This window comes from Paroedura picta, chromosome 3 (assembly GCF_049243985.1).
Source record: "Paroedura picta isolate Pp20150507F chromosome 3, Ppicta_v3.0, whole genome shotgun sequence".
Taxonomy (NCBI): domain Eukaryota; kingdom Metazoa; phylum Chordata; class Lepidosauria; order Squamata; family Gekkonidae; genus Paroedura; species Paroedura picta.
The window spans coordinates 80,577,479-80,599,032 of NC_135371.1; the positions used below are offsets into that span (position 1 = coordinate 80,577,479).

The 21,554-nt window shown below is 43.5% G+C and overlaps 1 protein-coding gene across 3 annotated transcripts in view; it reads left to right on the plus strand.

The window, feature by feature from the left end:
- Positions 1 to 21,554, plus strand: part of FAT2 (FAT atypical cadherin 2) — a 193,115-nt gene that overhangs the window by 40,789 nt on the left and 130,772 nt on the right. For all 3 annotated transcript variants that reach the window (XR_013229193.1, XM_077326518.1, XM_077326519.1), the window contains exons 2-3: positions 4,158 to 7,430; positions 8,043 to 8,357. Coding sequence is in view for 2 of the 3 variants with exons in the window: in XM_077326518.1 (XP_077182633.1) it covers positions 4,166 to 7,430; positions 8,043 to 8,357 (3,580 nt within the window). In the remaining variant the exon portion in view is untranslated. The remainder of the gene's footprint in view (positions 1 to 4,157; positions 7,431 to 8,042; positions 8,358 to 21,554) is intronic.

A 21,554-nucleotide genomic window follows, 5' to 3' on the forward strand; every position in this document is an offset into this window, starting at 1 on the left:
GACCATTTCCAAAGCTGCTTTTGCTTGCCAATCTGTTCCTCGGGGGGAGGGGCATACACACAATATTTGGATTATTGTGTACACCTCTGGTCAAAAGAATACTGCAGAACTGGAAAAATTATAAAATATGCCAACCAATATGGTTACAGAGTTGAAACATTTTCCCCATAAGGAAATGTTAAAAACGCTGTGAGTTTTCTGTTTAGTGGTTTAGAAAGTTATGAATGGGGCAGGAAAGGTGGATAGAATATTTTCCCTTCTCCCATAATACTAGAATTTGGGAAGCATCCAATTAAATTGTTGGCAATGTGTGCAAGGTTGCCAGCTCTGCCATGTTAAATTCCTGGAGATTTGGGTATGGAGCTTGAAGAAGATGTGTAGGGATGAAAGGACACACACAACGCCGGTATCTGGAGGAAAAGGGAATCTTCTGCCTGTCTCTCTCCCAGAGCTTCTCCGGACCCCAGGCTTTATTCAGTACATTTTGCTTACGCACTAGCCTTCATTCCACACTCTTGTCACAGCCATACTCTCACCTCTGTGTTTGCCTGGAAACGTACACACTGACCAGAGCTATTGCCATATCTTAATCCCTGCAGACGCCAGGGTTTTGCTCACATATGCAAGACTAGCAGTCAGTATCGGGGTGTGCTCTGTTAATCCATTCAGCTCCCATCAAGATGGAATTTGGGGAGGAGAGGGAGAGTTCACTGAGTGTTAACAAGTAATTAAATTGTGGATTCAGTGCCATGGAGGTAAAGGTAAAGGTATCCCCTGTGCAAGCACCAGGTCATGTCTGACCCTTGGGGTGATGCCCTCCAGGGTTTTCTTGGCAGACTCAATATAGGGTGGCCTTGCCATTCTCTTCCCCAGTCATTACCATTTACCTCCCCACCACCAAGCTGGGTACTCATTTTACCGACCTCGGAAGGATGGAAGGCTGAGTCAACCTTGAGCCGGCTGCTGGGATTGAACTCCCAACCTCATGGACAGATGGCTTCAGACAGCATTTCTGCCGCTTACCACTCTGCACCACAAGAGGTAATTAAACAAGTCATTAAATTGTAGATTCGGTGCCATGGAGGTAGTGATGGTCAAAAGTATCAATGGCTCCAAAAGGGAAAGACTCATGGAGGATGTCTAACACTGACAATGAGCCATGGTGACTAAAGGGAATCCCCAGAAGCAGCAAACCTCTGAACACCTTGCTAAGAGGCAATACTTGTGGAACCTTGACCTCTGTGTCTTGCTTGTTGACCCTACATGGCAACTTTTTGGATGCTGTCTGAAACAGGCTGCTACCCTAGATGATCCATGAGCCTGATCCAGCAGAGCTCTTCTTATGTTTTTTGCTCTAGGCTGCAGGTTAGCTCTATGGTTCTTCATGCAAGTTGTACCTACCAATATTTTCTCTTTTATGCTGCATTGCATTACTATAAAGAATAGCAGCAATCTCCTGTTGCCAGGAGAAGAGTTGTCCTGAGATGAGTTGTCTACAAAATGTGATCATGTGCTCACACAACTTCTGGAGCCTGGGCATATGATGGACCTGGTCTCATGACCATTGGAAATAGAAATGCTCACTGTTGGGACAAGAATTCTGGATCTAAGGTTTCAAGCAGATCAGACCAAGATCACACAAATGCAGTTACATACCTGTGCAATTTCAATCTGCCACAGATTCTACAGTTTGCATTTTATAATTTGAGTGAGATGAGATACGTGACCTATCCTTTTCACATCTTACAAAGTTCTCATTCACTTGTTTTTACCTCATGGGACAAGAAAGCGTTCCTGTTGTACAGGACTAAGGGATGCCAGCATATTTTGTTTCAAAGTTCAGCAATGAAACGCTGAGAAGGAACAGTTTACGACAAGTTCCTGCATGCTCCTTGACTTTTTAACCCTGTTAAAGTCATGACAGGAGATGTACTTTTCTTACAAACATGGCTGGCTGGCTGGGAATATGCTGTGTGCCTCTCATGACCCTAAACTTCCAGATTTTCTGAAGCACCTGAACAGTGACTTATTTGCTTAGCATGTGGGTGGGCAGTTAAGAAGCTGATCCCCCCGCCCCCGAAAGCAGCTTTCCCAAAACTCTGTTACTTCTGCATCACTTTGTTTGCGGACTGATCTTCATAAAGCACCTTTGTATGTTTCACTAAAGAAACTGTTCAGTTCAGGGAGGGACAGCTACAAGAACCTTCAGAACATTATAGGATTTCATCCAGATTAATCACAGATTATAATGAACAATGCATGTGATCATCGTACCTTTGTCATGTGAAGTTGTCAGTTCATCACTACCACTTTTTCCCAGTTGCAAGTCTTTAATTGCTACATAAAACCCAGTGTCTTGGAAACATAGGGTTGGATCCTATGACTGTCTTCTGCTAACCTTCAAAGGAGAAAGACATGACATTTTCTGATGGAGAAAGGCTTCCTCCAGTGGGGGAAAATCTTTGTTGAAGAAAATCTGATGGAGAAAGACTTAGTGAAAGAGAGTCATAGGATCCAGTCCATAGTGACGGGGGAGAACATGCATCTGTGAGCCTCAACCAACACTATTTAGACCTCAAGGGCATTACATTCTTCCTCAACCCACAAGTTTTAGTAATACATGCAGTTTGACTTTAATAAGTATAGTGTGATAAATATTCCATTGCTCATCAACGCAGGATTTGCTGGTGTTTCTGTTTCGGAACAGGGACAAATGCAATAAGGTAAACAAGGGTTTCACCATACGTCTGAGGTTTTAGCAGGTTGACATTGCAATCCTAAACAGAATTACATCCCTTGAAAACCACTGTCATTTTTTTTTTGACATCACGCCACAGCTGATATTGTGACCTCGTTGAGTCTTCAAGGTAAGAGACATCAGAGGTAGTTTGCCTTTGCTTTTCTTTGTGTTATGACGTTGGTATTTTTTGGAGGTCTCTCATCAATACTAGCCAGGCCTGACTCTCCTTCATTTCCAAGATCCAGTGGGTTGGCTTGGGCTCTGTTGTCATTAGAAGGGTGTAATTTTCTTTAGAACTGCATTGTAGGACTACAAACCATGGTTAGGCTGAACAATAATTAGTCATTATGTCTAATGACAGCTAAAGCATCAGGGGAAAAAAAGACAAGTAGCCAATAATGGCTGTTCAAACACACTGGCAGAGAAAGTAGGCAGGGGAAGCACTTGAATACATGTGTGCATAGTTTCAGTAATTTAAGAGCAACATGATGGACTTTGCCAGGCTGTATTGCTACAATATTTAGGCAGAGTTGCAAATACTGAGGCAATAAAAGATTTGTTTGTTTGCTTGATTTCTATACTGCCCTTCCATATGGCTCAGGGGAGTTTACATACAACATGGGGGGATACATGGAACGAATTAATACATAACATAAACCAATACAACAACAACAATAATCTAAATAACACAATTTCAGTGATCTTAAACAATATAACAGGAACAGAACTTAGCTAAGGCCCTTAGACCGTTTATGCACTGGGAACTTCACAGCCCCAACTCCTGTGCAGGAGCACAAATCGGGGGCGGATGAGGCACACCGGGCCAAATGCTCCCCCATGTGGGTGCAGGAAGAGGTGGGGCAACCTGCCACAACTAAAACTCCAGCCTGTAGCCTGGCATGAAACCTCCAGTGCGTAAACGGTCTTAGAGAGGACAGGCTGGTTCAGGCCATGTAGAGGATGTCTGAGGGGGGACCTGTTGACTGTCTCAGGCAAATGCCTGGTGTAGGAGCTCCCTTTTGCATGCCCTGTGGAATTTTGGGAGTTCGGACAGGGCCCTGATCTCTTCAGTGTGTTCATTCCACCAGGTGGGGGCCAGGACAGAAAAAGCTCTGGCCCTCGTGGAAGATCGATGTGCTTCTTTGGGGCCAGGGATCACCAGCCAGTTGGCATTGGCAGAGCATAATACTCTTTTGGGGGTATAGGCAGATAGACGGTCTCTCAGGTACACTGGGCCCAGACCGCATATGGCCTTGAAGGTAAGATGGCAAACTCTGAGATGTTGACACCCATTTGTGGTCAATGAGGTTTTACTTCTGTTTTCTAAATTTATATCATAAAAGTTTTGGATTTCAGATACCTACTTTCTGCACCTGCTGCCATACCATCCTCTAATTGTTTGTTCTCCTCTATTTAGAACCTGCAATGGAAACCAATACAAGGAAATCTTTGGTGAAGTTTGCACTGTGCCTGATGTTCTTTTTGGCTTGTGAAGGGAGTTTAGAAAAAGGCAACACGTCTCTTTTGCGCTTTACTTATCCTTTATACAACACCACAGTCTATGAAAATGCAGCCCCCAAAACATATGTGGAGAGCTTTGTCAAAATGGGCATTTACATCATTGACCCAGCATGGAACATCAAATTCAGAATAGCTTCTGGGGACACTAGTGGCCTGTTTAAAACTGAGGAACATATTGTTGGAAATTTCTGCTTTTTGAGAATTAGAACCAAAAGTGGTAACACCGGCCAACTGAACAGGGAAGTCAAAGACAAGTACATGCTAATAATCCAAGCCGTGGAGAAAACCTTTGCTTATGAGGCTTGGGCCAAAGTAGCGGTCTCTATCCTTGACAGAAATGACTTGAAGCCACTATTCTCACCCCCCTCTTATAAAGTAACCATCCAAGAAGATGCACCCCTAAAAACCATGATCACTATGGTCAGTGCCACAGATGCTGACACAGGTCAGAATGCCTTGTTCTACTATGCATTAAATACAAAGTCCCAGTGGTTTACCATTCATCCCACCAGTGGGGTAGTAATGACTGCGGCAAAACTGAATGCTACCCACAGAGGGAGGCACCAATTACAGGTCCTGGCTGTGGACAGAATGAGGAAAATCTTAGAGGGAAAAGGCTTTGGAAATTTGGCTGATCTTACCATCCAGGTAGAACCATCTGCCAGGAAGCCCCCTGTTATTACATCAGTAATGGTGAGGGCATCTCATTCTGCTGAAGATCTTCTATATGCTACTTTGAGTGTGGAAGCAGATGGGTCAGGAGCCGGAATAGATTCTGTTGATATTGTGAATGGAGACCCAAAAAAGAATTTCAAATCTATCAGATCATATGTAGGAAGCAATGAGTTCATGATTGTGTCTGCCATAGAGATCAATTGGCATGACTATCCACATGGTTTCAATCTCAGCCTGAAGGCTAAGGACAAAAACAAGCCACCTCTTTTTTCTCAGTCTGCTGTAGTTCAAATACCACCTTTTAAATATACCTCTGTCAGATTTGAAAAAGATGCATATCAAGTCCAACTCAGTGAATTTTCACCTCCTGGAAGCCATGTTGCTATGGTTAAAACCATTCCAGTTCTCCCAAACCTAAAGTATATTTTGAAACCTACTTCTGACAGTAAAAACTTTAAAATCAACCCTCAAACTGGTCTGATAACAACAGCAAGACAAATAGATTTCCAGGAACAACCCCACTTCAGTCTTGAGGTTTCTACTAGTCACAACTCAGCCTCTGTCACAATTACTGTTGACATTATTGACTGTAACAATCATGCTCCAAGGTTTACCCAGTCTTCATACCATGGCAGCTTTGATGAAAATTTGCCTGCTGGCACCAGCGTCCTATCAGTAAAGGCTATAGATAATGACTCTGGGGAGAATGGTTTTGTCACATATAGCATAGCTAACCAGAGAACTGTTCCATTTGTCATTGACCCATTTTCAGGTGTCATCTCTACCTCTAACTTAATGGATTATGAGCTAATGCAGAGGTGGTACCATCTCCGTGTCTGGGCATCAGACTGGGGGTCTCCTTTTTGCCATCAGACTGAGGTCTATGTTTCTCTCATTCTGAGTAATGTGAATGATAATGTGCCAGAGTTTGAGAAGATCAACTGCAATGGAAGTATTCCTTGGGATTTGCCTGTTGGGCATTCTGTTGCCACTGTGTCAGCCATTGATATAGATGAGCTACAACACATAAAGTATGAAATTGTGTCTGGTAATGAGGAACAGGTTTTTGAACTTGACCCTATCTCTGGAGTGATTTCACTTAGGTCTTTTCTTAGAGATCTCCATGCTGAATTACAAACTTCTTATTCTCTCAAAATCACTGCTACTGATGGAGATAACTATGCTTTCCCAACACGTGTAATTATCACCGTGGTCAACCAAGGCATTCCCATCCATATTCAATGTGAGGAAACTGGTGTGCTGAAAAAACTGGCTGAGACCATTATCCATTCTATGGATTCTCAATCACCAGAATACAACCTCAATGATGACATTTCTTGGAATGGGCACCTCATAAACCATCATGCTCCAAAATTTGAAGATACGTTCCCAAGATCTATTGATATTATGGAAACAATCACAGTCAACTCAACCATTGCTCACCTGACAGCCATAGATGGTGACACTGGCTTTAATGGAAAGATGGCCTATGTAATATCTGATGGAAATGATGATGGCTGCTTTTACATTGACACAGAAACAGGTCTCCTCTTAGTGTCATCTCCTTTAGACCATGAAAGTACAAGCTTCTATGTGCTTAACATTACAGTGTATGACCTTGGCATTCCGCAAAAATCATCATGGAAGCTGCTAGCAGTGAATGTTCTGGATACAAATGATAATGCTCCTAAATTTTTGCAAGGTACTTACATAGTTTCAGTACTAGAAGATATACAAACAGGTACAACAGTGGCAGTGGTGAAAGCTGAAGATTTAGATACAAATGACAATGGGAAGATAAAATATTCCTTTCTAGCACCCACTGATAAATTTGCCATCAATGGCATCACTGGAGAAGTGGTTGTCACTGCACCCCTTGACAGAGAATTGTGGCCTTGCTATGCATTAAAAATTGAGGCCAGAGATCAGCCCCTCAAAGGCGACCAGCTGTTTGCAATTGTTGATCTAGTTATTTCTTTGGAAGATGTTAATGACAATTCTCCATATTGCATCCCAGCTTTGAACAAAGTAAAGGTCCCAGAGGACTTGCCTCTTGGGAGTACTCTACTCTTCCTGGAAGGCTTTGATCCAGATATTGGCTCAGGGGGAGAACTGAAGTTCAGCCTGTTCAGTGATGGTGGGAATGTATTTCATCTAAATGAATTAACAGGGGCTCTGAGTTTGGAAAAAGAGGTAGACTATGAGAAGTGTGACTCTTACAATCTGACTGTGAAGATCAGTGATGCTGGGAAGCCCGTTTCTCGCTCTTCTTTCTGCTACATTGAGATTGAAGTTTTGGATGTTAATGAAAACGTACATCCTCCTCGCTTTGACTCTTTTGTGTATGAAGGGTGCGTCAAAGAAAACAGCCCAGAGGGGACCTCTGTGATGAGAGTAACAGCCCAAGATGACGATAAAGGGAAAGATGGACAAATCCAATATTTCGTCAGAGATGGAACAGACCTGGCTCTCTTCAGTATTGAAAGGGACACAGGTAATCAAGGGGCACTGGTGGGGGTGGGAAGCATGGGTTGAATGATACTGATTGGTTTGAAATTTTGATTTCCCAGTGTTTTCTTGTTTAGTTTATATTTATATGTTTTTCATAATCCTTTTTTTTTTAGTGAACTATGTCCTAGTAGAAAACGAGCTGTATGACTCTCAAATCAGGCAACCAGAGACTTTCAAAAGCTAATTCTATCCAACAATCCCAAAGTGACAGAATTTTGTGGGATGACATTTTTTTGTGGGATTTTTTTGTGGGATGACATGTTCTGTTTAGTTTAGAACTAAAGAGAACTAGAAGGAGAAATTGTTTTATTTTGCCAGTTAGTAATTTTAAATGTTGTAAACTTTCAGTTGTAAACTAAAATTTAAAGACAACCAGGTTGATAACAGAAGTAACTGCAAATTATATGATTTACACAGCAAAGAGACTTTTTCCAAAATGTTCAGAGATGATGAAAACAAGGGATATATTTACATTGACTTCTTTGTTTCCGAAGAGGTTCAGAGTAAGAAAACAACTTACTTTTTAAAGGGAAATATTGTGTGTAGATCTGTTTTTATTTTCTGGAATCTATCAAACTTTTCATGTTTCTCTCAGGTACCATCTTTACCACTGGGCCATTAGACAGAGAATTCAACTTTCATTACTGGCTTACAGTTCTAGCCGTTGATCTGGGATCTGTTCCTCTGTCTTCTGTGGCTGAAATTTACATAGAAGTCACTGACATAAATGACAACCCACCCCAGATGTCCAATCCTATCTTTTATTCCTCTGTCATGGAGAATTCACCAGCCAACACCTCCATCCTTCAGGTTGAAGCAACTGACCCAGATTTTAGTTCCCAAGGGAAACTGACCTTCCACATCATCAGTGGAAACCATCAAGGGTTCTTTGTGATTAATCCTGTCACAGGTAAGAAACAAAGTTTATTTATTTATTCAGGACATTTTTATGTCAGCTAATATTTTTTAGTTCTGCTTGTATAAATGCAGGTTTTAAGTTTGCTATTTAAACTCTTCCCAGTTTACATGTCCCCATTGGGGAGAAAGGTGAGCTATAAATGAAGTAAATCTGTATACCGCCCGTGGCGCCGCGGGCGCCACGGACTAAATAAAAGAGTAAGGCGTTCTGGGGCGGGATGTGTCCAGGATGAGGAGGGGTCCGGATTGGACTCTTCCTCATGACAGACAATCGGAGGGACCAATCGGCAGGCGTGAACATCGGATTTGAACTGACACACTTTGAATGTTACAGGGGCTGATATCTCTCACTCTTACAGTTTGGTGTAGTGTAGTGTAGTGGTGTAGAGCCAGTTTGGTGTAGTGGTTAGGAGTGCGGACTTCTAATCTGGCATGCCAGGTTCGAATCTGCACTCCCCCACATGCAACCAGCTGGGTGACCTTGGGCTCACCACAGCACTGATAAAACTGTTCTGACCGGGTAGTGATATCAGGGCTCTCTCAGCCTCACCCACCCCACAGGGGGTCTAGGGGAGGTTCATGTTCAGTGATGGCCCCTCTGAAGTATAATGTTCCTTTTTGAGAATCAGTTGAAATGCTGCCAAGGGAATGACAGTTCTGGAGGGGGCATGTCTATACATGGCAACAAAAACATAGGACAGAGACTGTGTTAAAAAATTGGGTTTTATGGTTAAGTTTGTGTTATGGTCTAGCAGGGACCAGACCAGACCCTGCTTATGTTCTAATACAGCTAAGTTCTGTTTTGATACCAGATGCTGTAGAGTTATTACACAGACAATCTGATCCCCCAGTTAATAACAGATTAACTATTTGGGAAGAACTAAATTTGATCCCACTCTGAGTGCCAGGACTGCAAACAGAAGTAGCGATTCTGGCATTGAATAGATTGTCTCTTTTCATTGCTGCCCATCTATAGCTAATTGCAGGCAGGTGACGCTCTGGAATCCGTAGTTTTAGTGATGAAGACAATTATGAATGGCTGTATCCCCTACTACCTTTTCTAACACAGTATTGAATCCTGCCTCACAGTCTTACATGCTGCAATATCTCTTAATAGCTTAATCTGTGTATTTATTTATAATTTATTTATAAGCCCATTTATAGCCCGCCAGTCCCACACAATGGCTTGTGGTGGGTAATTCATGTATCGTACTCAAGTTGACAAAGGAGTGAATCATATTTTCCTACATAACCAGTTGTATATCATTATACAATTATATTGTGTTCATAATGCTGTACACTTAAGGTCAGACCAGGAGAAAAAAATATCCTGGCCCTTTAACAGAGGATTACCAGGATATGTTTTTTATCTCCATGCTATGAAAAGCTTCACCTTCTCATTTCCACTTATTAAACCTCTATTAAAGGGACAAGTATTTATTCTCCAGCCTTGTTCGCATCCCTAACTAAAACACAGAGATGTGTGGGGCTACTTTTCCATTTTAAGTTTTGTTCTCTGACTGATTTCCTAGGTCTGTTCTTCTATACTAATTCTAAACTTTTTATAGATTGTAGATGTTAAGGAATCTGTAACAAAATGAGAAACTTCTCAAACTTCTCAAATACACAGTGAATAAGCTGCATGGGTATTCTCTAGTATAGTGGTCCCCAACCACCGGGCCGCAGCTCCCTCTCCCCACCCACCCCCCGCAGTAAAAAACTTCCCAGGCCGCAAGCTTGCAGCCCGGGAAGCTTCTTACTATGGGAGGGGGGAGAGGAAAGCAGGGACGCACACGTGCATTGCGCATGCACGGCCAGCCACGCATGCGCATATGCACCATGCACAGCTGAAATCGCACATGCACAGCCCTTTTGGACATGCGCTAAAGTGAAGCACATGCGTGATTTCGGCCGTGCATGTGCAATGCGCTGTTTTGGCTGTACATGCATGGCATGCGCGGCCGAGCAATTGCCCTCCCTGCTGCCGCCGGTCCCCAGCCTCAAAAAGGTTGGGGATCACTGTTCTAGTATAAAAATGACCTCTAGCCATCTCCCTTCTCTCTCTTCCCTAGTACCCCTGCAATTAATTGAATACATGAGCTCTTCTCAGGTATTTGTAAAGGAATTTAGGATCATACATTTCTATTTTTGCATCTTTAGAAGCTTTTCAGGAACTTCCCACATCATTATTGCTACCCACTACTGAGCTGTGGTCTGTCTGCAAAGTGTAAATATATCAGTAATGCCACATTGTACAGATGTAACTTTTTTGTTGCAAACAAAATATCAATCCAGTGAAAATCCTACCACATGCAACCTGCTTGAATATTTGGCACTTTTTAAAGCCAGTTGAATTAAAATCCATAAATGAAACAACTTGAAGCAAATATGCAGGCCATTTATATGTAGGTTTTTATATGTAGGTTTTTGCTGTTTTAACTTCTCTTATCTCCCTCCCCACAATGTACCCCTAAGACTGCTCAGCATAAAGTTTATAACTAGAGCCTTGCTTTCAAGCTACATTCATGCCAGCTGTTCATTCTTTCACTCTTTATTATCTTTCTGTATCTGCATCCTAGTATTTCCTATAGTGGTTAAAGGTGCCCCTTTTTCATACTCTTTCAACTTTAAGACCAACAAAATTTTATTCGAGGTGTTGGTATTTGTTGGTCTTCAAGATGTCGCTGGACTCAAACTTTATTCGACTGCTTCAGAGACCACTATAGCTCCCCACCTGAATCTTTTACCTCAGATAATTAATGAGTTTAAGATAATGATTATCATAGTATTACAGTGTGCTTGAGCAGGGTCCTTGGGCATGAGCTTGAGCAACAAAAACAGTAGTAAATTCCCCGTTTTACAATCTCTGTTCCCTTGAGCTCTATTTATCAGATGCCTTGTTTTTCTCAGTGTTCACAAAGATTTACATTTTGTCTGTGTCTGTCTTTTGCCACCATTATGGCTCTGTCATCTCTAGCTTAGTTAACAGATCTTTCCAAATTGTTAAATCCTATTGGTGTTAAATGTAAACCATGTCCTAAAAATGGTATTCTGGGTCTTGTATTGGTCCAGCTGCACAAGGCAGTACTACTCTTTGAGATGTACTATTACAGGCTTCGTGCAGTGTTCACTGTGGATAAAATAAGTGATATTATACTGGAACTGTGAATCTATGAGAAATATAGGTTGCAGTATTCAGGAATAACCCACAGATTTTGAGTTTGTTGCTCTGGATAATGTAAGGAAGAAGACAGATGCACCAAGTTGATTTCAAGCAATACATTTTCCACCATTTTAACCTGTGACTGCGGGAATCCCTAAAAGTGGATTCACCACCCTGAAATGCTTGATCCACTGGCAAACAACCCGCCTGCAAACAGTGGAAAGAAGGTTTGGAGGGGGAAACGTGCTGTAGCCTACGCCCCACCCTATGACCCCATGACCCACCCTTGCTCCTGCTCTCCTCCCTCCATTCCCTATCAGGCAAAGGGGGAAGATTCCCCCCTCCCCCAATCATTTTAAACAGCATAATCTTTTTAGGTGTTCTTACCTAAGTGCATCCTTCCCATCCTCTTCGGTCCACAGACACATTTCCTTTCTGCTGCTCTCTTTCCCCTCCACCCTGCTGCTCCACCAGTCCATGCCAGTCCACCGTTGCCCTGGATTTATTATTTATTTATTTATTATATTTATATACCACCCTCCCCGGGGGCTCAGGGTGGTTTACATAAGAACAAACAACAATACATAAAACAATCTATAAGCATGTGAATAACTTTACAATAATAACTAATGGTTGTAACTGTATAACGATGTAACAGTATAAATAATATAGACAATACAACATTGCAACAATACAAACAGGTCCAGAGCATGTTGGTGGAATTCTGAGGGGGGGCAGGGGGGGAGCAGGGGCCTTTCAGTCGCTGTTGATTGCATCTGGTCTCAACCAAATGCCTGGCGGAAGAGCTCCTTTTCACAGGCCCTGTGGAACTGTTTAAGCTCCGTCAGGGCTCTGATCTCCTCCGGGAGCTCATTCCACCAGGTTGGGGCCAGAACAGAGAATGCTCTAGCCCTGGTTGAGACCAGGCGGACTTCTTTAGGGCCAGGGACCATTGGTGGCGGATAAGCGAAGGGCTCTTTTGGGGGCATAGGCGGGGAGGCGATCTCTCAGGTACACTGGGCCCTGACCACGTATGGCCTTGAAGGTAATTACCAGAACATTTAGTCTGATCCAGAATTCAACTAGCAACCATTGCAGCTGGTGGAGAATAGGCCGGACGTGAGACATCCATGGTGTTGCTGTGAGGATCCTGGCTGCTGCATTTTGAACCAGCTGTAGTTTCCGGGTCAGGGCTAAGGGCAGGCCTGCATAGAGCGAGTTACAAAAGTCCAGTCTAGAGGTGACCATCGCATGGATCACTGTGGCTAGGTGTTCCGGGGCCAGGTAGGGTGCTAGTAGTTTGGCTTGGTGGAGATGGTTGAATGCCAGCCATGCTACCTTTGTGATCTGGGCTTCCATTGTGAGGGAAGTGTCCAGAATCATACCTAGATTCCTCTGTCCACGATCCCAGAGGAAGGAGATCAGCCATTGAAGGGCTGTCCCTTGTATTCTGGCATCAATGAGGCGGCGAGCTAGAAGCTCATGATCGACTGTGTCAAACGCTGCTGAGAGGTCTAGTAATATCAGCAGTGCCGACCCACCTCAGTCCAACTGGTGATGGAGGTCATCCGTCAAGGCGACTAGCGCTGTCTCTACCCCATGGCCAGGCCGGAAACCTGACTGGGAGGGGTCTAGGATCAAAGCTTCTTCCAGGTATTCCATCAGTTGGTTTGCAACTGCCCTTTCTATCATCTTCCCCAGAAACGCTAAATGCGAGACGGGTCTGTAGTTGTTAGGCTCTCGTGGATCTAGAGATGTTTTTTTCAGCAGTGGGCGTACCACAGCCTCTTTCAATCGCTCCGGGAATTCTCCCATTGTGAGAGATAGGTTGATCATCTCCTGAAAGGGGCCCTTTATCCTTATGCCAGCTGTTTTTAAGAGCCAGGATGGGCAAGGGTCTAGTGGGCATGTGGTTGGCCTTGCTGCTGAGTGTCGAGATTTTATCTGCAAAATGACTCGCAAATGCCTCACAGCTGATGTCCAATTGGCTACTGTTTTGTTGCCCTTCAGCCAGGGCAGTGAGGGATCGAACTACCTTAAACAATTGAGCTGGGCATGAGTCTGGAGATGCGATGGTAGCCGAGTAAAAATTGCATTTTACTGACTTCACCGCCATCTCATAGGCCTTCATCTGCATTCTATAAGATGTTCTCGAGGCTTCGTCACGAGTCTTCCTCCAAACTCGCTCTAGCCGTCTCAGTTCCTGTTTCTTGTTGTGGAGCTCCTCAGTGTTCCTTCCCTCCTTCTATGAGTGCTTTGTGGGCCAGGCGCTGCCTCCATGCTGCCCATGTTGCGGCCAGCATATGACGTGTTGGGGAGAGAAGGCATCCAGAGTGACCATGAACTGACATGGACTGGCGGAGCAGTGGAGTGGGAGGGAAAGAGAGCAGCAGAAGGGACGGGGTTTGTGGACTGAAGAGGATGGGAAGGGTGCACTTAGGTAAGAACACCTAAAAAGAGACTTATGCTGTTTGTAATGGCAGTGGTGGGGGGAATCTGCCCCCTTTACTGTGCGCTCTGCTGGCTGGCCATGGTTTTGTTTCCACATTTGCTGTTTGCACAGCATCTGGGGAGGGAAAGACGGGGCAGGGAGGCTTTACGGTGTGGAGAGGCTTTCTAGAATGATTCACAATCACCCTATTGCAGGTGGGAGGCATCCCATTGTGTTGCTAGCGGTACATTCCAAAATGTGATCCTCTGTAAGAGGCTAGTAAAGTTCCCTCTATAACCTCAGTTCTTTGCTAATTCTGTATGTTTAAACCAGGCCTAAGAAAGGATATATAGATTCCACAACAAGTTTCTCCATGGTTGGATCTGGTATTAAGCATAGTTGGGCACCAACCAAGGACCAGAACATTTAAGGTTGCATCAAGAATATTGACATCTCTGGGTTGATTTCTTTTTAAAGGCTCTGGGACAGCGGTCCCCTTCTTGTAGTCGGGGACCGCCTCCGAGGGTGGGAGAGAGCCAGCAGCCCGGCCGCCGCAGCTGCATGTAAATGCGCATGCGTGTTTTCACCACTAGGTGGAGCTAACGTGCAGACGTGGAGCTGCCACGCACGCGCGTTTTCGCCAGCAGGGGGCGCAAACACGCATGCGCGGCAGCTCCGCGCGTGCGCGTTTGCGTTGCTGGCGTGCCAGCGGCCATGCCTGCCTCTTCCCTCCCTCTCGCTGCGGGGGGGAGGCGGGCGCGGCCGTTGGCGGCCCGGTACCATGGCCTTTGCGGCCCGGTACCGGGCCGCAGACCGGGGGTTGAGGACCCCTGATCTGGGAGATATTTTTTATTTCATATAAGTGGTAGAGAGTTAGTGGACCATATATGAAATTATACCACATTCCAAAATCATAGGAAATTCTGGAGAATGCCTTCATTTCAGTTTTAGCAAAGACCCCATGATGATCAGTTCATTATTCTTAAATAAAGAGATTTTCCATAAATGAAGTCTGCTTATTGGGAGTAATCAACAGAGCCTCACACCACCATGCCAAGCAACTTTGGACGTGTAATATTGTCAGGTGCAACAGGGCCCAGTTTATAGCCACATTTGCTCAGTTCAGGAATTAAATAACCTCACATATAGAAAATGCAGTATCCACTGAAGTCATGGTTGGTTCATTAAACTGATTGACTTGTATTGCAAAGCATAGAATTGCTTGCAATTCATCCCTTGTCAGTGTTGAATAAATATTGAATAAATATTTTAATTGACCAACATTTAATATAATATATAACCTGCTTTTTATAGTTGCAAGAGTTAGTATTGCATGATTGGCCAATGGGTACCCATCAGGCTTCCACAGGAAAGTGGGGATTCAAACACAGGTCTCTCAAATCCTAGTCAGACACACTAACCACTGTACTGCTCTCTAGTCTTGTCTATGTAGTTAAGATTCTTTCGTTCTCCCATGAGGGAGAAATGAGGCAGTTGTAGAGGTGGGGCTTCTTCAGTCCATATTATAGAAAGAGATTCCAAATATGAATGCCATTTGTAATTACAGTACTGAGAACTGTTAATTTGTTTGAGTGTATTTTCCCCTGATGGATGGATTGTGGATTCTAGATTTGAAATCCAGCAAACTGAATAGAGTTATAGAAATGAAATAATAGAGTTGGAAGGGGCCATACAGGCAATCTAGTCCAATCCCCTGATCAATGCAGGGTCATAAGTGGTTCATCAGCCACATCTTATGGCCAGCCTGTTGTGTGACAAATGGAATTAACTATTCTTGCAATCCCAGGTGGGATGCAAGAACCTTCCCTTGGTTCTTCCCAAGGTTAGCACAATTAGATCTATTTGAAAGTTTATGCTGGGGACACTATGCTGGGCTTCTGCGTTCTCCCTTGAATCATCTTTCTGACCAGAAAAAGCCATGGGGGGATTTGTCTTGTTTAGAGCACCCCATATACTGGTGGGACAGATAGCACTTTCTTGGGTCAAAAAAATTATACAGCAGAAGACTGAAGCCCATTCTCCTAATGTACCACAATCTGCCAGGCCAGCATAGAACTCCATGTGCACATCCGATGAAATGTACCTTGGGAAAGCCCAGGGGGAGATATAACATTTAATTAGGTTCAACTGCCACAAATGGTTCAGGCTGATGGGTCACAAATTGTACAGGCCCGCTATAGCAATTTGGAGCATTCAAAACCCTTAATTTATAATCTTGCTATCTTTATATGTTGAGGCCAGGAGACTTGCCTAACTCCACCTAGTAAATTCATGGGAGAGTGAAGATTTGAAACAGGGACATAGTGAGTCATCATTTTATCTCTTACAGTGCAGTCTTGGGAATACTTTCCTGGGAGTAAACCCCATTGCATAGACTTCAGTAGGGATTTGAGTATACCTGCCCAGGATTGATCCATTAGTCAACTAAACTACACCAGCTTTCTTTTGTTTTGCTTCCATTCCATGTAAAATCATCATCATCAGTAGTAAATAAAACACCAGTGATCCATTAGGAGTAATACAAATACCTCCCAGACAGCTTGCATACTGGCTTCCCCCTTTAATGACAACCTTTCAAATACTTAAAGAGGGCTATCATGTCCCCTCTCAACCTCCTTTTCTCCAGGCTGAACATTCCCAAGTCCCTATCTTTATAGGGCTTGGTCCCTTGGCCCCAGATCATCCTCGTCGCTCTCCTCTGTACCCTTTCAATTTTATCTACGTCCTTCTTGAAGTGAGGCCTCCAGAACTGCACACAGTACTCCAAGTGTGGTCTGACCAGTGCCGTATACAATGGGACTATGACATCTTGTGATTTTGATGTGATGCCCCTGTTGATACAGCCCAAAATGGCATTTGCCTTTTTTACCACTGCATCACACTGCCTGCTCATGTTTAGCTTACAATCCACAAGTACCCCAAGGTCTCATTCACACACAGTGTTACCTAGAAGCGTATCCCCCATCCAGTAGGCATGCTTTTCATTTTTCTGACCCAGATGCAGAACTTTACACTTATCTTTATTAAATTGCATCTTGTTCTCATTTGCCCATTTTTCCATTGTGTTCAGATCTCGTTGAACTCTGTCTCTATCTTCCGGAGTATTTGCCAGTCCTCCCAATTTGGTGTCATTTGCAACCTTGATGAGTAGTCCCTCCACCCCCTCATCTAGATCATTAATAAATATGTTAAAAAGTACCGGACCGAGCACCTGAGGTACCCCGCTACTCACCTCTCTCCAGTCTGATGAAACACCATTGACAACAACTCTTTGAGTGCGGTTCTCTAACCAATTCCCTATCCACCTAACTATCTGAAAATCCAGATTGCAGTCCTTCAGTTTATCCATCAGAACATCATGGGGAACCTTATCAAAAGCTTTACTAAAATCCAAGTAAACGACATCAACCGAATTTCCACAATCCAGCAAACCTGTTACTTGGTCAAAAACGGAAACCAGGCTGGTCTGACAGGACCTGTTGGAGACAAATCCATGCTGACTTCCTTGGGTCACCAAATTGTCCTCCAGATGTTTGCAGATCGCTCCCTATTATCTGCTCCATTATCTTCCCCACAACAGAGGTCAGACTCACTGGTCTGTAGTTTCCCGGGTCATCCTTCCTCCCTTTTTTGAAGATCGGAATAACGTTTGCTCTCTTCCAGTCCTCCGGGACATCTCCAGTCCTTAAAGAGGTCCCGAAGACAAGGGTTCTGCAAGTTCTCCGGAAAGCACTCTCGGGTGTATTTCATCCAGCCCAGGGGATTTGAACTCATCCAGTGCAGCTAAATGCCTCTCAACAACCTCTCTGTCCATGTCAACCTGCCACCCAGGCACTATCCCTTGGCTACTGCCATCACTAGATGTACCTAAACCCTTTGACCTGTGGGGAAAAAACAGATGTAGAATAAGCGCTGAGCCTTTCTGCTTTCTCTGCATCCTCCGTTAGAGTTTGTCCATCTGCACCCAACAGTGGGCCTATTGCTTCCTTTACTTTACATTTGCTCCTCACATAACTGAAAAATCTTTTCTTGTTACAATGGGCTTCCCTGGCCAATCTTAGCTCACTCTCAGCTTTGGCTTTTCTGATCTTAATAAATTATCCCAGGTGATTTATTAAGAGCACAAGTTGATGGGTTTAATCTGAGAGATTGGATCTTTAATACTGATGTCATTCTGGATAGACAAACAATAGTCAAATCTAACTTTTCTCATTTGTTTAAACTATTCAAAACAGTCCATCTCAGATCAGACTGTTTAGTAACCATTTATGTATAAAGTTCTGTCAAGTTGTAGTTGATTTATAGCAAATCCAGGAAGAGACTTTCAAGGCAAATGAGAAGTGGAGGCGCTTTGCCATTGCCTTCCTCTGCATAGTCTTCCTTGGTGGTTTCCTCCTGAATTTCAACCCTGTTTAGCATCTGAGGAGATCCAGGTTATACCATGCTGCCTTCTTTCCCATTGAACGGTTGTTGCTTACAAACAGACGCTAGAATGTAATGTGAAATTACTGTTGCTAAACTTCCATAAAAGCTGAACCTTGCCAACACATCATTTTACTAATTAAGTACTGGGCCTTTTCCACATGAAAAAACACACACATATGACAGATCAGATGAAGAGATTGTGTTTGCTTGTCTGTAGCGATAGTGAAAAGAACAGAATTGGCAATTAACTTCTGATTCGTGTTTTCAGAGACATGGCACTTTCGGTACTGTCCTTTGCTTCCTCTATATCCTTTTACAGTTTGATTAAATAGCTCAAATTTGATTCATGATTAGGGGTGCCAACCTCCAGGTGATTGCTGGCGAACTTCTGCTGTTACAACTATATCTAAATAACCTTTTATTCACTGGGAACTTCGCTGCCCCAGCTCCTGTGCAGGAGCACAAATCGGGGGTGGATGAGGCACACTGAGCCAAATGCTCCCCCATGTGGATGCAGGAAGAGGTGGGGCAACCTGCCATGATGAAAACTCCAGCCTGGCATGAAACCTCCAGTGTGTAAACGGTCAATGACAGAGATCTCATCACCTGGAGAAAATGGCTACGTCTTTCCTGCAAACATATATTACCCATTTAATGTCACAGGCCTATCCAGCACTAACTGTAAAGAGTAGTTAAACATTCAGTCTTCAGTTGGCAGATTTTGCACCAAAACTGAGGCCCATTCCGCACAAGGACCAATGTTGCCAATTGCTTTCACAAAGCAATAACGGTATTTTAAATAGTGGAATCTCGGCGTTCCGCATACCTGCATTTGTTGTGGAATCCAGTAGCGTTTCATTCGTTCCCCACAGGTTTCCGGTCTCGCAGGAATTGCTAGAAAGGAAGTGATTTTTTCTGTGCTTGTTCCCGCCCCTGGCCATCAATCAAACGAACAGCCAATGGGCGGTTGTTATCATGCTCCCACGATTTTTGCCCAAAATTAAAGGGAACTGGCAAACAGGAGGCTGTGTTGTGCTTGGGGACTTAGGGGAGTTTTAAAGCACTTCTGTGGAGGGACTGTAGTCGGAGAAGCCTTGCTGGGTGAATCAAGCCTCGCTGGTTCGTTGCTTTCCCTGCTCACTCCGAAGAAAAAAAAATGGCGATCTCTTCGCCGGAGGTTCAGAGGAGAGAGCCAGGGGGAGGGACTTTGTTGCAAACGCAACATTGAGAACGCACATGTCTTTTTCGCAAGTGTTGCAGGTTGTTGGCAGGAGTGTAGCGATTTTCTGAGGGTGAATCCACTTTTCCCGATTCCCTGGAAATCGCTACAATGAAGCGATTTTTGCACTAGTGTTGCAGGAGTGTTGCAGATTGTGTGCAACATCATGAGGAATGTCAAATTTGTAGCGTTTACAATTTGTAAGACTTCTGCTACTTTTAACTCGTGCAGAATGGACCTGAATTTTACTTCTAATTTAAATATAGGTCACAGCAAGGTAATTACAATTTTATTTTTTTCGACAAGAGAAAAGATGGCAGGAAAGAGTAGGATAAAAAGGAAGAATGTCAGAAAGAAAGACATGTATAATTATAGTTAAAACAGGCCAGGCCCTGTGGGCTTAAATGTGCAGTCTTGAAACAAGTGAAAACTGTGATGCTATGCCGTAACTGTTGGTAAATGGCTTGATCTAAAAGATATAGGGAGACAAATGCACTCGGTGGAGAATAGTGGGTGACACCGGACTCAATGCTTTCAAGAAACTTAAAATCTTGGGTTTGTAACCTTCTGAAACAAGTTTCTGCATGCTTGGGTTGTTCCCAAATTTAATCTCTTTTCTTTTGTTACCAAGTTTGCATTCTTGGATTGGCTAATTTGTGGAGTTAGAAATTAAGGACATGAGCCAAACATGTATAAAAACCACCCATGTTACAGATCATCACCTTTCCATTTTTATTTATGTAAGAAGTATCTCTGCCCATAAATAAACAGTATTTTTCAGAAGTCCATGTCCTTCCTAAAAGCTATGGAAAAGAGAAGGGCAACATTTTAATAGCAGCTCCAGGGGATTCTTCATAGATTGCCAATAGGCCAGGGGAAAAGATGTCCAGTTCCTTTAATAAATAACATCCTATTTAGTCTCTAGTTTCAGCTACCCATTTCCATACATTAAAGCCTCTATTAAAAAGGGACTAGGTGCTTTTCTCCAGGCCTTTTGGCAATCCTAGCCCTTATCTGTTTCACAACTTGTTTTAGGCACATACAAGCCAACAAGTCAGATGCTGGTTTTGTCTCTCCCTTTGTGATTTGAATTGCCTGTTCATCTTCTTCTTCTTCTTTTTTTTAATCAACATATATTTTTAAATGTCTTTGTGTTTGGCCTTATTAAATAAAAATAATAACCAGAACTTCACAAAGGAGAGGAGATGTGTTTGTGATGAATGGTAGCCAGTAGATGCTGTCCACCGCCAGCATTTTCCTTATTCAAACTGAAACATGCTGCAAACTTGGAGCCTGGGACTCCTAGTTTGCCTGGGACAGAAAAGAGTATTATGAAACAGGGTACGGGTTCTTTGAACTCTATCCTATTGCTCTTATAATGTTAGCCTGCCTCTATCTATAACATTTACCCCCACCCCCATACTTATAACTCAGGGATTCTTTTATGTCTGTATACCTTGAGAAAACTCACTGTTCACAGTTGGCACAGCAAGCACTTGTTCTTCACCTCTTATGACAACAAGGCACCAGTTAGAAAAGGCTGAAGTGAATAATATAAATACTTTTTTGCCTTTAAGTTATAGCAGATTTATAGTGACCTGGTGCAGTTTTAAGGTGGTTTGCCATTGGTTGCTTCTGCCTTACAACCCCAGTATTCTTTGAAGGCCACCCATTCAAATGGTGCATAGCTTCTGAGATTTGCTAGTACTGGACAAACCTGAGCTATCTAGGGCAGAGTCTGCACTTACTTTCTTTATTCCATTGTCAATCCTGTTGAATTCAAATCACTTTGAACTCGAGTCTTCTTCTCCCCCCCCCCCCATTGAAACAGGAAAGTCTTCTGCATGTGGTTAGGGAGGCTCAGAAGAGGGGGGGAGGCAAATGGAGACTCTTTCTCTGTTTTCTTGAAGGGGGGAGAGGATCCAAGAAG